This window comes from Callospermophilus lateralis, chromosome 6 (genome assembly GCF_048772815.1).
Source record: "Callospermophilus lateralis isolate mCalLat2 chromosome 6, mCalLat2.hap1, whole genome shotgun sequence".
Classification (NCBI taxonomy): Eukaryota; Metazoa; Chordata; class Mammalia; order Rodentia; family Sciuridae; genus Callospermophilus; species Callospermophilus lateralis.
This window is the reverse complement of record NC_135310.1, coordinates 105,813,140-105,828,427: the sequence shown is the minus strand read 5'-3', so window position 1 is coordinate 105,828,427 and position 15,288 is coordinate 105,813,140. Positions and strand designations below refer to the sequence as shown.

Below are 15,288 nucleotides of genomic sequence, written 5' to 3'. Positions count from 1 at the left end.
TGGCTTTGAATTCATTATCCTTCTGCCTCAACCTCCCAAGCTGCTAGGATTACAGGTATGGGACACTGTGCTCAGCTTGAACAGTTTCTGGATTGCTTTTGTGATCACCTGAGTATATCAGACTCTGGATTCTTCACTCCTCCAAAGTTGATTCTGCCAGTGATTCTCCAGGGAGTTTCCAGAAGCCTTTGCTCTTGGACTGTGGTAGCACTATTGATCCCTCTTGTTCTGAGGCTTCAGCTTCTTGGACTGTGCAACTACGGGTTCCTCTACCTCTCCAGCCTGCAAGACAGCCTTTGGGGACTTTCCAGCTTCTGGTCACATAAGCCAATCTAATAAATTCCCTTTTATAAACATACTTCCTATTGATTCTGTTCCTATAGAGAACTCTAATACAGTATCCCTAGTCAACAAGTTCTCTCTCAGCACCTTTGAACAACATTAATTAACATTACATTTACTTAAGGATCAGGTGAGAGATGGTAAGTAAAGAGACATGGAGGCTGGATTATTCCTTTTAACAACATTAAATATTTTGTACTAACATTTGAATCTATGATTTTTTTTATACTTTTATCAGTTCATCTCTCATGTCATATTGTTGTCATCTTACTTCATTTTAATTTCTTTCTTGTCCTCTATAAGGTTTTCTTTCTTTTAGGGTAAATCATCTACAAAAGCATATTCTCCATGGATCTTCCAGTGTATTGTAAAGTTTTCACAACTTCCTCTCCTGGCTACATTTTTAAATTAATGCAACTTTATTTTCCTTCCTTTTACTAACAGCTTTAACTTGGCCCATGAGCACCCAGTCAGAGAACACATGGCCTATTAGCTGGATGTGCTCATATTACTGAGTTCAGGTGGAAGGCATGTAAGCACAGCTGATATGGATGATTTCCCATGCTCTTCCTTAAAGAAAGAATGCCTCTCTGGATCTTTTAATCCCTATTCAGTGGCCTGGAATATGTCAACATTCAAACTGATCTTCTTTCTTCTAGTGATGATAAAAGAGCCATGTTTTACTCACTGGGTCTTTGAATTAGCTCAAGCAATGTCTACTTACCCATAGCTGTAATAAGCAAAATATTTATGTTGTTTTAGAAATTATATTTTTAAGTCTTTTTATTACCATAGTTCAGTCAAGATCAAGATTTCTCAGCCATTATCACTATTGACATGTAAGGCTGACTACTTCTTTATTGTGGAAGGCTGTCTTGTGGTTTGTAGGGTTTTTGATAGCTTCCTTAGTTACCACAATAACATCCCTCCAGAAATGACAAGCAAACATGTCTCCAGAGTTTGACAAGAGTTCTCTTTGGGAAAATTTTCCTTACTTTAGAACAACTAGTTTTTAGATTGTGTAATGTAGAAATTGATCATTTTGTGGTTGCTGTCTTAATAAAGCTCACAAAAGTTACATTTTCTTAAGAATCAAGTGAGAGAAGGTAAGTAAGGAGACATGGAAGACTGGATGGTAGTGATTGCTCATTTTTCTGCTGGAACACTTAATAAATCCTTTGCCTGTGATGTCTAAGTAAGCACAACATTCCCAAAGAGAGTAAAGTTTCAAGGGAAGTGTTTATAAAGTGGTCAAATATGTGGCATTTGGTGGCCCATACGGGGAACGAACCCGAGACCTTGGCATTATCAGCCAAATACCGGGTATTTGCCCACGATGCCGTAGAGGGAGACATTGGGTTAATGAATGCCGCAGTCTGGCTGGGCACAATTCAGGAGCCACTTGTCAAAAGAAACTAACTTTATTTTTAGAACCACACACGATAAACAAAACAGCTCCTCAGGAAAAAACCCTCAGAGCCCAACTGCCACCACCGGCTTCCCACAAGCCACACACCCCAACAACCTCTTCCTCCCACAATCCTCCTGCTCTTGAGGCCGATTGGCTGGGTCGCATGGGCAGAGCCAAAAAAGTCCCCCAATGAGCAGCTCCGTGGTCTGAAAGGGCAGGGAAACAGCCCAATGAGCATCACCGCAGAGGAGCCAATCAGCTAGATGTTGCTGGGGCCGCTGTGAGCCAATCATCAGCTGGCAGTCTGAAAGTTTGCTGGGGCCCCTTCAGCTCATCAGCTGGCAGTCTGAAAGTTTGCTGGGGCCCCTTCGGCTGTGGCTATCAACATTTATTGATTTTTATATATTTATATATTTATATATTATATATGAATATTTATATATTTATATATTATATATGAATATTTATATTAAATTTATATATTAAATATATATTATATATAAATATATATTTAATATTTAATATATTATATATATATTTTTTTCATATCTCTGGTTGTATACAAAGTATATTGACACCAATTTGTGTCTTCATAAAGTACTTTGGATAATGAGGTCTATCGCTTTCCACCATCATTTCTAACCTCATGCCCCTTCCCTTCCCCTTCTGCCCTATCTAGAGTTCATCTATTCCTTCCATGTTCCCCTTCCCTACCAAACTATGAATCAGACAAAAACACTAAGCATTTGTTTTTTTGGGGGGATTGGCTAACTTCACTTAGCATTATCTTCTCTAACGCCATCCATTTACATGCAAATGCCAGGATTTATTCTCTTATTGCTGAGTAATATTCCACTGTGTATATATGCCACATATTTTATCCATTCATCTACTGAAGGAAGTCTAGTTTGGTTCCATGGTTTAGCTATTGTGAATTGTGCTGCTATAAACATTGATGTGGCTGTGTCCCTGTATATGCTGTTTTTAAGTTCTTTGGGTATAGACCGAGAAGAGGGTTTAATTGAGTATTTTTATTGAAGTTATCTATTTCTTTTTTACCACTGTATATTCATTTGGTTTGTATGGAGTATTGAGAGTAGGAGAGTAGGAATATGAGAATGATGACTCTGCTTTTCACTTTGTCAGACTATTGAATTCTCTGTGCTGCACTGAATAGATTGTGCATCATCCAGAGAGATCCAAATTTCAAAGGATGCAGTCACTGAACAAGAGATTGTACTGTCCTTCTTGGAGTAGTTATGTTTTCTTATGTGAGATGAGAAGTGTACATGAATACTCGAATGGACAGAGGATAGTCTATCAGAAACTGTTAATTTTTTTTCAGTGTTTATTCTTCTTCTACTTTCTGTTAGTAATATATTCTACTTACTTTTACCTGTGTACAAATTATCTAGCTTTAGAGATTATATTATTAAGCCTCCCTTGAAAAATAGGCCTTATGTCATGACTCATTGCCAATATAGTAAGTGAAAATAATTTTTGGAATATTAGAATGATGTATTTAAAATAAAATAATGCCAAAACATGGCAGATTTTTGGTACACATCAATTACCAACTGCTCCAGGATATTGAACCTAATGAAAAGATGTGAGGCTGCATGATGGGGTGGGGGGCCATAGGAAAGCATTGGAATGCAACTCAAGAGTCAGTGACTGGGTGGTACTCAGAAATATTGGATTTTAGAATAAAAAGAAAAATAATAAGTAAAAATAATAATAATCAGCACTGAAGACATGATGCCTGAATTGGGTTAGGGGTACTCCTTGTGGGCTGGAAGAGAGAGTTCCTTCCTCCAGGAAGGCAGAGAGTGCTATTGGGTGAATATGCAGTCTGAGCAGATAGAAAACTTGGGTTATATGTAGTGAGTGACATGGGAGGATAGGTTTCTAACACTTCCCAGAGATTCAGATGGTGAATGATGTTTTTTTCAAAAATTCTTTAATGGATTTTTCTGTTTTTTTTCTTATTTCTAATTTATTTCCTTCCTTTCTCCTTTTTCTTTCTCTTCTCATTTCTTTTTCTCTTAAATGTTAGCATTAAGTTTACTTTCATTAACATCCCTTTTTAGAGTATTCTATGTCATTGCTTCCCTTTCTTTACTTTGATGAGAGTTGCAGAGATTGTGTTTAACAATTTTTTTATTGTATGTTGAGTTTGCATCTAACTTTTTACTGGTGATTATTCTCTCTTCTTAAAGTGGTGCTAGGGATTGAATTCAGCACTCTGAATACATGCAGTGGATCCTTTGAGGCTGATACCTACCCACAGTCTAGGACACAAGAAAAGCCCAGGAGCAGATGGATTTGTGCAGGACTTTACCACACCTTTAAAGAAGAGCTCACACTTAAGGTCCTCAAACTTTTCCATAAAACAAAAAGGAAGGGAATGCTTCAAAATTCTATTAAACCAGTATCAACATGATATTAAAACTGGATAATGTACCCCTCAAAGAAAACTGTAGACCAATATCATTAATGAACATAGTCACTAAAATCCTTAGTAAATTACCAGCACACTAAATTCAGCAACACATGAAAAAAGACCACACCCTGTTTTCAAGTTGGTATCATTCTAGGAATACCAGGATGGTTCAACATATGGGAAAAAAACACAAATAGAATAAATGATAAAAATGACAAGATCTCAATAGATGTAGAAAAAGCCTTCAAGAAAAAGCCTTAATGGTAAAAGTCCTAAAGGACTAGATAAAAGAATCTATATCAACATAATAAAAGTATTTTAGGACAAACCCAAAGCCAAACTCATACTATATGGGTTAGGGAGTATAATGGGATGTGGAAATGATGAAGATGTTATATACTTTTATGAATATACTGATGAAATATATTATTCTGTATAATTAATATGCAGTAATAAAAAGCCAGACTGATTCACATTTGTTTTCCCCTTCAGACTTTCAGTCCTGTAACAAAATCCCAGACAGATTCTACAGATAAGGACTAAACCTAATTATTGAAAGTAGCAAATTTGTTACAGGGGCTTTGTTTGCTACATGACAGCTTTTCCTTATTGTGACCAAAATACCATGTCAGAACAATCTAGAGGAGCAAAAGTTTATTTTTGAGCTCATAGTTTCAGAGATTAAACCTATGGTTGCACAACTCCATTCTTCTGGAACTGAGATGAAGCAGATCATAGTGGAAGAGCAAGTTGGTGGAAAACTGCTCACAACATGGCAGACAGGAAGCAAAAAGAGAAGGAGGATCTGGGGGACATGTTGTAATTCCTCAGGGTACATCTCCATGACCCAATTTCTTTGAGTAGCTCCTCTGGCCCAGAAGTACCACCCAGGAAACTGAACCTTTCAAATTGGGATGAACCTATAAGGTTACTATTATCATTATCTAATCACATCACCTCTGAATCCCTGCATTCATACGGGATCTTTGGATGGATGTCTTATATCCAAACCATAACATATATGATCCCATGGAGAAGGGCCAACATTTGACTATTAACTTTTATGTGAGAAAGCAATGTGCTTTTAACTTGTTTAAAGCTTTCAAAGGTTGTCTTTTTACTTTTAAAACTTATACCTTAAACTCTACCTCCTCCTTGGGATTAACATAATATTATCAGTAGTCTCATTAAAATTTGACATTTCAGGTGTATTAAAATTTATATTTGAAGCTCAATTATTCATGTTATTGAATACAATAAATTTATCTTCGGTTATAGGGACATGGCACATTATAACGGGGAAGAGTTTCACTGTACTTTGATTTTTGTTAATAGCATTACCCTCTAGCAGCCCTTTATTTACAAAACTAAGGAAAATATTGTCTAATAAGTATTTTTGTTTCTAATATTTTTTTTCTATTTTATAGTAAGGATTTTATAGCTCTATCTTTCATTCATAAATGTATGAAAATTATTTTTTAAATTTTAGAATTTATTGCATTACAATTAAAACAATCAAATCTTTATTAACAAACCAAGTTTGATTCCTAGCTCCCTATATAACATAGATATGTGTACATCCACAAGCACACAAAAATAACTTCTTTGTATATAATTTATTTCCTTTTCTTTCAACTTCTTGATTTAATATATTTTTTCATTTATATTTTTCTTAAGACATTTTCTATGAAAGCACTCTGATGATAGTAATGAGTTCTTACATTTAATTATTTTTCTCAGTTTATTTGGACACTCAATCTTTAACAAGTTTTCAAACTATTGTTTTCCAATAATTTATCTAAAAAAAGAAAAAAACATGACAAATGAGAGATTCAGCTTTATTGACTCACTTTAATGGGCACCTTAAGAATATATCCTCCCTATGAGGCACAGCTGTGAAGTTCAAAGGTCCAAAGGAGATCTTGAAGAGGGTAGGCAAAGGCATGACAGAGCTAAAGTGAACAAGTGCTTTCACTGATGTAAGGACAAGTGGATAACACACTGCCTGCCCATCTCCTGGGTCTTCATATCTGGTAGTTTTTAACCAAAGTCAAGCTGAGATGTTAGAGCACTGAGTTAACCTAAAGGCTGAGGACAGAAAACAGGAGGAGACTCTGTCAGTTACACGTTGCTGAGGGCCTCTACTCCTGGGAGGCTTTTACCTTCCAGGAGCTCCAGACTGGCACCCCCTCCAGTGCTCACATGGCTGACTTTGTCTTCAGTGTTCCATTTGGCACAGCAAGTAGCAGTGTCCCCGCCCCCTATAATGGTGACACTACCCTGGGAAGTGGCTTTCACGATTTCATCCATGAGGGCCTTGGTTCCCTTGGCAAAGGCTTCCCACTCAAAGACTCCCAAAGGACCATTCCAAACGATGAGCTTGGCTTCAGACACAACTTGAGCATTCTTTTCAATGCTCTCAGGGCCACAGTCCAAACCCATCCAGCCTTCGGGGATGCCAGATTCTATGGTGGCATTTCCAGTGTTGGCATGCTCATCGAACTTGTCAGCCGTGATAAAGTCCACGGGAAAGGTGATCTTCACACCATTCTTTTCTGCTTTGGCCATGATCTCCTTGACAATCTTGGCTCCCTCTTCGTCGAAGAGGGAGGCACCAATCTCCATGTTGTGGAGTACCTTCAGGAAGGTAAAGGCCATCCCGCCCCCGATGATCATCTGGTTGACCTTGTCCAGCATATTTTTGATGAGCTGGATCTTGTCTGCCACTTTGGCTCCACCCAGGATAGCCAGAAAGGGTCGCTCTGGGTTTTCCAAGGCTTTGGCAAAGTACTCCAGCTCCTTCTTCATGAGGAACCCGGCTGCCTTCTGGGGCAGATTCACTCCCACCATGGAGCTGTGAGCCCTGTGTGCAGTGCCAAAAGCGTCATTGACATACACGTCCCCTAGCTTGGACAGTGACTGGCGAAAGGCTTCCACCTTCTCGGGCTCCGCCTTCACCTTGTTCCCAGAGGCATCCTGGCCCTTGCCTTCCTCCTCCAGGTGAAAGCGCAGGTTCTCCAGCAGGATCACTGAGCCGGCTTCGGGGCTGGCGCAGGCCTTCTCCACTTCTGGGCCCACACAGTCCTTGAGGAATGTCACGTCCCTGCCCAGCAAGGATTTCAGCTCGCCAGCGACAGGCTCCAGGGAGTACTTCTCGGGCATGGGGACGCCATCGGGCCTGCCCAGGTGGCTCATCAGCACCACCGACTGAGCTCCATTGTCCAGGCAGAACTTGATGCTGGGGATGGCGGCGTTGATTCTCTGGTTGTTGGTAATCTGGTTCTTCTTCATGGGAACGTTGAAGTCCACTCTCATGATGACGCGCTTGCCTTTGACATCCAGTTTGTCCAAAGTCAGCTTCTTAGAAAGGGACATCTTGGCAGTAGGAAGGGACACCTGCCTGTAGGTGCTGAAGGATGGTCTTAGGTGGGAGGCTGGGAGGCTTGTTGGTGGGGCTGCCTAACGCCTCCCCTCGGCCCGCCCCTTCCTGGGTCCTGAGTCTCCCACGTGGAAGCTGTGGGCCCGATGAAGGGAATGCGCCCTGCCCATTGGTCCAGAGTCCTGTCAATCTGCGTTTGGAATATGTTGGCAGGTACAGATAGAAAATGCTAGGGAAGATGGAGTAAAGGCATGGTGTGAGTTGGGAAAATTAAGGACACAAATAAGAATGGTCCAGAGGTTTGTGAGTTCTTTTCCCCAAATTCCCTTTGACGCTTACACTTGTTCTTAACGAGAAAATAAATCAAATAATAATGTCATCCCCTCTTCCCCAACCCAGCATTACCCTGCCTCTTGTAAAATCTTCATCATACTGATACGTAAAACTCTCTGCAGTGCCAAACAAAGGGAGAATATGAAATTATGGGTCAATTAAATCTTATTTATTCAAGGCACAAGAGTATAACTTTTTTCCTTGATTCACTAAATATTTTTGTTAAGGACTTAGCTTGGTGTTAGACTTCAGTGTACATGTTCTAGTGGTGTGATGATTTTGTGTTTTCATTATTTTGCTGTATCTTTCTCAGACTACCATGCAAGAATTCTTGGTGGCTTCTGTAGGAGATTCCCATAGCATCATAGCAAAGAGAATACCAGTGAAAATACTGAAAGCAACACTGACATTTTTTTTTCTAGGCATAAAATTATGAGACTCCTTACCTATTCTATCTTCTCTACATCATTACATGTATAAGATAGAAATTGTGCTGAAAAGAGGCTTAATTTTCTTAAGATTGAAAATTTTTATTACAAATGAAAATATATGAGACAACGTTATTTTTTTTAAATTAGAGCTTTATTGGGTTCATCACCACAAACTCATACAAGCATGGAAATTGATTTCAGTTCATTATCCTACCTTTTTCCCCTCCCCCATTTCTCTCTCGTCTTTCCTCCCCTTTCCCCTTCTTTTTCCTTTGTTCTACTAGACTTTCTTTCATTCCTATTAATTTGTATTTGATTGATTCTTCATGTTATCCTATTCTTCCCTCCCCCTTTCCTTTATTTTACTCTAGCTTTCACATAAGAGAGAAAACATTCAAGCTTTTGAGTTTTTGAGTTTGGCTTATTTCACTTAGCATGATATTCTCCATTTCTATTCATTTGCTGATAAATGCCACAATTTCATTCTTTTTTTTTTTTACAACTAAGTAATACTCCGGTGTGTGTGTATGTGTGTGTGTGTGTGTGTGTATCACAGTTTCTTAATCCATTCATCATTTGACAGGCACTAGGTTTATTCATGGAATCAAGTACATTATGAATTTACTTATTGTGAATTGTACTGCTACAAACATTAAGGTGCTGTATTGCTGTAGTATGCTGATTTTCGATCTTTTGGGAATATGTGAAGGAGAGTGATAGCTAAGTCATGTAGTGGTTTATTCCTAGTTTTGAGGAATCTCCATACTGTTTCCAGAGTAGTTATCCTAGTCTTCATTCCCACCAACAATGTAGAAGTGTTCTTTTCCCCCACAACTTTGCCAGCATTTATTGTTGTTTATATTTTTAGCCACTGCCATTCTGACTAGAGTGAGATGAAATCTTAGTGTAGTTTTGATTTGCATATCTCTGATTGCTAGAGAATTTGAACATTTTTCATATACTTTTGGCAATTTGTGTTTTTTCTTTGAAGAAATCTGTTGAGTTATTTTGTCCATTTATTGATTGGGGAAAAAAAAAAAATATATATATATATATATATATATATATATATATATACACATATATTTGATGTTTTTTGAGTTCTTTTTATATTCTGGACATTAATCCTCTATTGGAGGGATAGCTGGCCAAGATTTTCTCCCATTCTGTAGGTTCTCTCTTTATGGTCTTATTTCTTTTGCTGTACAGAAGCTTTGTAGTTTGATGACATCCCACACACTGACGCTTGCTTTTATTTCTTGGGCTTTGGGAGTATTGTTAAGGAAGTCAGTGCCCAAACCTAAACAATGGAGTGTTGGTCCTGTGTTTTCTTCAAATTGTTCTAAAATTTCTGGTGTAATTTGTAATTCTTTGATGCATTTGATTTGAGTTTTGTGCAGGGTGAGAGACATGGATCTCATTTCATTTGTCTGCATGCAGCTATCCAGTTTTTCTACTACAATTTGTTTAAAAATCCTGTTTTTTCAATAAAATATATTTTGGCATCTTTGTCAACTATCAGATGTCTGTAGGTATATGTTTTGTTTTTATCTCTGTCTTCTATTCTGTTCCATTGGTCTTCATGTCAAATTTTTGCCAATGCCATGCTGTTTTTGTTACTATAGCTCTGCAGTATACATTCAGATCAGGCATTGTGATACATCCTGCTTTGCTTTTCTTGCTTGGTATTATTTTGGTTAATATCAGTCTCTTATTCTTGCAAATGAATTTAAATTTTTTTTTCTAATTCTGTGAATAGTGTCATTGGTACTTTGATTAGGATTGCATTAATTCTGTATATTGCTTTTGGTAGTATGGCCACTTTGATAATATTGTTTCTGCATATCCAAGAACATGGCTTGTCTTTTCATTTTCTAAGGTCTTCTTCAATTTCTTTCTTCGGTATTCTATAATTTTCATCATAGAACCCTTTTACCTCGTTGGTTAGATTAATTCCCAGATTTTTTGTTTGTTTGTTCATTTATCTGTTTGGGGTTTGTTTGTTTTTGTTTTTAAGATTATTGTGAAAGGGATGGTTTTCCTGATTTCTTCCATGGTGAATCACTATTGGAGTATAGGAAAGCAATTCATTATGGAAATTGATCTTACACCTACTACTTTGCTGAACTCATTTATAAGCTCTAGGAGACTTCCAGTGGACTTTTGTTGTTGTTGCAGGTGGGGCAGATTTTTTAGATATAGAATCAGGTCACTGGCAAACAGAGATAGTTTGACTTCTTCTTTTTCTATTTGTATCCCTTTTATTTCCTTTACTTTCCTGATTGCTCTGTTAACGTTTCTTGGACTGTATTGAATTAGAGTGGGAAGAGTTGATAACCTTGTCTTTTTTCTGATTTTAAAGGAAATGCTTTTGGATTATCTCCATTTAGTATATTGGCTTTTTTGTCAAAAATGGCCTTTAAAATATTGAGGTAAGTCTCTTTGATCCCTAGTTTTTTCAGTGTTTTAAGTATGAATGAGTGTTGAATTTCTCATAGTCCTTTTCTGCATCTATTGATAATGATCATATAATTTGTGAAATAATTCTGTTTAAGTAGTGAATTACATTATTGATTTGCATATGTCGAACTAACCTTGCATGCCTGGAATAAAATTTTGATTATGATGTATTATCTTTTTGATTAAACTTAAGTATATGAATTTGTACGTAAAATCTAACAAGCTAATTCTAGAAATTATATAGAAATATAAAGGGCCTAAAATATCCATAGTAATCTTTCAAAAGAAGAAAACTTGGATATCTTATCCTATTGATTTTGAGAACTTCAAGCTACAGTAATTAAGAGAAGATACAAGGAGCAGCACATAGATCAATGAAATATAATGAAGTCAGAAATAGAGACCCACTTAGACACTCATCTGATTTCCTAAGATGGTGCTGAAATGACCCAATAAGGAAAGAAAATTATTTTTGACAAATGAGGCTGGGATAGCTGGATATCCACATGGGAAAAAATGAATCTTATATTAAAAATGTTGTCTTAAGATGGATCAGAAGGGCTGGAGTTATAGCTCAGTTGGTAGAATGCTTGCCACCCATGCTCAAGACCCTGGGTTCAACCCCTAGCTCCACAAAATATTAAATAAATAAGTAAGTAAATAAATAATAAATAATATAAGATGGATCATAAATCTATAGTGCTGCGCCCCTCCCCTGACTCAGGCAATGGCAAGGCCCTACTGAGGTGGATGGCGCAAGGCGTCCATCCTCTGGAGGAGCGCAGTATGTTTCTGGGAATGGGCTGATTTGTTTTTGTATTCCTTTAATATGTATAGTGGTGACTTCTCATATGACCATTAAGTATGAAGGAAAAAACATGACTTTCCCAATTAATGCAACTATTTCTAAAGAATAGATCTGTTTGCTCTAAATGCAATGATTCAGCTGTGGAGCGTAAATTGTTAATGTCTAATGAAAAACTCCCTGTATTCCTGTCAAGGAAGTTTTTGAGAAATTAAATTAAAATCTAGAGAAGAAAAATTAATGTTAAGAAGACAGATTAGTGCTTAGTACTGGACAACTTGTTCTTGTTCCTGTGCACAATGGTTTGTGCTCTTACTCTTGTTTGATTAAAATTAATAACAAGCCAACCACTTGCCATAACCATGGCACCGGTTCCAGTCAGTAAGTCAAGAAAGAATAGTCAAGGTATAGGCCAATAGTTTGGGACATTTGTAACTATTATTAAAAGTTAACTAAGCAGAAACAGCTCAAAGCAAAATACGAACTGAAAGTACAAATGCTTGCTTATGCATAAGCCAAGATACATTCTTCTGTTCTAATTGTAGCTAGGTAATATTTTGTTTCTTTGAATAATGATTCCTGTTTTGTAACCACAAAGTACTGTGAGCCTACCAAAATGAAAAGTATATATGATCAACTTCACAAGTAAAGATTGGGATCAACACCTGCACTTTGGTGTCTGTGTTGTTTCTCCACCCCTCTTTTGCCGACTCCTCACCATCCGTTCGTCTCCTGAGACCCCCGTTGGAGCTGGTCTCTGACACTATAGAAATTCACAAATCATGCAGAAGAAATTGTACAATATATATTTGTTTTGAAATAAGCAAATTTTATTGTACAGGCCACATCAAGTAATATTCATAAAATAAAAATGGAAAAATTAACTTCATTAAAATAAAATATTTTTAATCAAAAGATACCATCAAGAAACATGTAAACAAGTTATACACAGGGAGAAAGTATTAATAAAACATGAATATGATGACAGAGTGCTATTTGGTAAAAGTATGCATTTAGCACTTAAATGATAAATATTGTGTAACAGTTAATTTTAGCTACTGACTGAATTGACAGACTCATAATATTGATAATGCAACCTTTTAGGTGTGTCTGTGAGCATGTTTCTAGAGATGATTGGCATATGGAGCAGTAAACTGACATGAAAAGACCTGATCTGAATGTGGGTGGCAAAAGATAATTGGCTGTGGGCCTGAAGGGACAAAAAGTGGGAGAAGAAGAAAACTTACCAGTGTGTGAAACCTTGATTTATCTTGGGTGTGTACATTTTTTCTTGTTTCTGACATTTCTTATAGATGTCATATGCCAGTTTTGTAAGTGTTTGAACTTAGTCTCACACCAGTATCTCTCCAGGGGTTTTCCAAGCCATTAGCCTCAGACTTCTGTTAGATCATCCAGAGACTTCCAGCTACCTAAATTGAGGAGCTACTAGTCTCTTAGCTCTTCAGCTTACAACATGCAGGGAGTATACAACTTCTGATTATGTTAGCCAATCTAATAAATAACCTTTCATAATTATATATACACTGCCTTGGTTTTGTACCTCTAGAGAATTCTAATACACATCACAAGTTTTAGGCTTAATATCTTAAGGGAGCAAAAAATTGATTTAGACATTATACAAAGAAGATATAAGACAGTACATGAAAAACTGCTCAGTCTCAATAATATCTAGAGAATGAAAACTAAAACTAAATTGAGATGAAATTAAATAAGAATGGCTAAAATTGAAAAAAAATATTAACACTGAATATTGGTGATGTCTATGGGAAATGGCAGCAGTAAGAAAAACTGCTAATGTGATAATGAATGTCAAATACACATTTTACTATTGAGGCACAGTGGCAGACACCTGTACTCCCAGCATCTGGGAGGCTAAGACAGGAGGATAGTGAGTTCAAAGCTCGTCTCAGCAATAGTGAGGCACTACCACTGAGTTCAATCCCTGGTTCCCCCCCAAAATATATATACATTTTATAACACTAGGAAGAATTTGGTATGATGAAATGACCAATAATGTAGTTACATAGAAATCATTATAGTCATTGATTTTTATGAGTTAATCATAATGTTTTTAATTATGAATTGCTGGATCTCCCTATTGATAACAGCAGCAAAATACTAAGTTGCATTCTAAAAAATGGCCAGAAAATGTAAACTAGGGACAGTGCATTGCTATATAATTTTTACACAGTGAAGCATTAGTTGGTAAACAGCTAAATAATCCACATAGTAATATTATATATAGAATAGGCAATGTATGTATTTTAAAGTATATGTTTTTGCATGTTTTTATATTTTTCTCTCCATCAGCTCCTCTTTCCTTCTAATATAGAGCCATTATACAAATTTCAGATAAAATTTACTGTCTTCATATTTTGTTTTCATAATCTATTACTTTAGAAAATACAAAGAACTCATGTTAATATGTCCAAAATTAAGAATTGTTATCCAAATTATGAATAAGCAATTTCTTTGGGATATTTCCATACTTAATACCCACAGATCTCTGTTACTGGTTGTTAATTGAGGGATGGGCTAAATACAACAAATTCATGTGGTGAGGGATAAGAAATTTAATGTTATTACAATGTTATTAATAAGACATTATAAGTATTGTAATATTACATTATTAAAAACAAATAATCATAAATTCAAACCAATCTTAGAAAGGATTAACATGCTGTTAAGATTAACTTTCATTTTGTTTCCTGTTAATAGTCAAAATTGTTGAAGTAGTTATCCTGAATAAAAATTTTCTGTTCTAAAAGTTGTATTTTGAAAGTGTTTCAAGGAAGAGTACTTCATTTAAAATATCAATAAAAGAGTTTTGAATTCGAATTACTTGAGTAGGATGACATTTGTCAGATTTATCCATTGTAAAGTGAATATTATTCCCTTTCCATTGTCTATTCTTAGAAAGAAGTCAATGAATTCAGAGAAGATTCAAAAAGGGATGGAACTGAGTTCTAACTTCTTGAGGGGAGATTGCATGCTTAAATGATTTTGAATTCTTTTTAAAGGAAGATTTGTCTAAGGGAAGAGAGGTTTAGAAAGGCAAGTGTGACATATTCTACTGTAAAATTTTTGCAAAAGAAGAATCAAAAGTCTTCATTGATTTTGGCAAAATGAACACCAGTTAATTGAGAATATCAGTTTTAATTTAATTGTGAGACTGAGATCCAGATGAGTGTGAAGAATAATAAATGAGAAGGAATTAAAAACAGTATACATGGACACTTCTTTACAGTTACTCAGGTGGAACAAGAAAGAATAACTATAGCCTAGGATTCATGTGACAATGAAAATCACATTCTGTTTTTTGAGTATATTGTGTTCTGGGAACATAATTCTCAATTTTAATCCAGATTTTTAGCAACTTTAGTCAAAGGAAAATGTAACTTTTAGAATCCTCAACTTGACTAAATTTAAATTAAAAAATTTCATATATCAAAATTGAAAGTTGCTATCATGGATTTTCTTTTTAATCATCTTCATAGAAAAGATTTCTGTAAAACAAGAAACAGATCTAGATGAAAAGGATTCTTCACTGCTTGGAATAAAATTTGCAGCTAACCTGCCCATAATTTTCCTGGTAGTTTACATCAAATATCAACAGATGATTTGGACTTTCTTTACCTACCACTGCTCATGGGTACTTATTAC

General features: G+C 36.2%; 1 protein-coding gene across 1 annotated transcript; it reads right to left on the bottom strand.

Moving 5' to 3' along the window:
* Window positions 1–6,317: 6,317 nt before the first annotated feature.
* On the bottom strand, window positions 6,318–7,571 carry LOC143402556 (phosphoglycerate kinase 1-like). Its single transcript, XM_076860106.2, has one exon. The coding sequence runs from the start codon at window positions 7,569–7,571 to the stop codon at window positions 6,318–6,320; it is 1,254 nt and encodes a 417-aa protein (XP_076716221.2).
* Window positions 7,572–15,288: the final 7,717 nt, after the last annotated feature.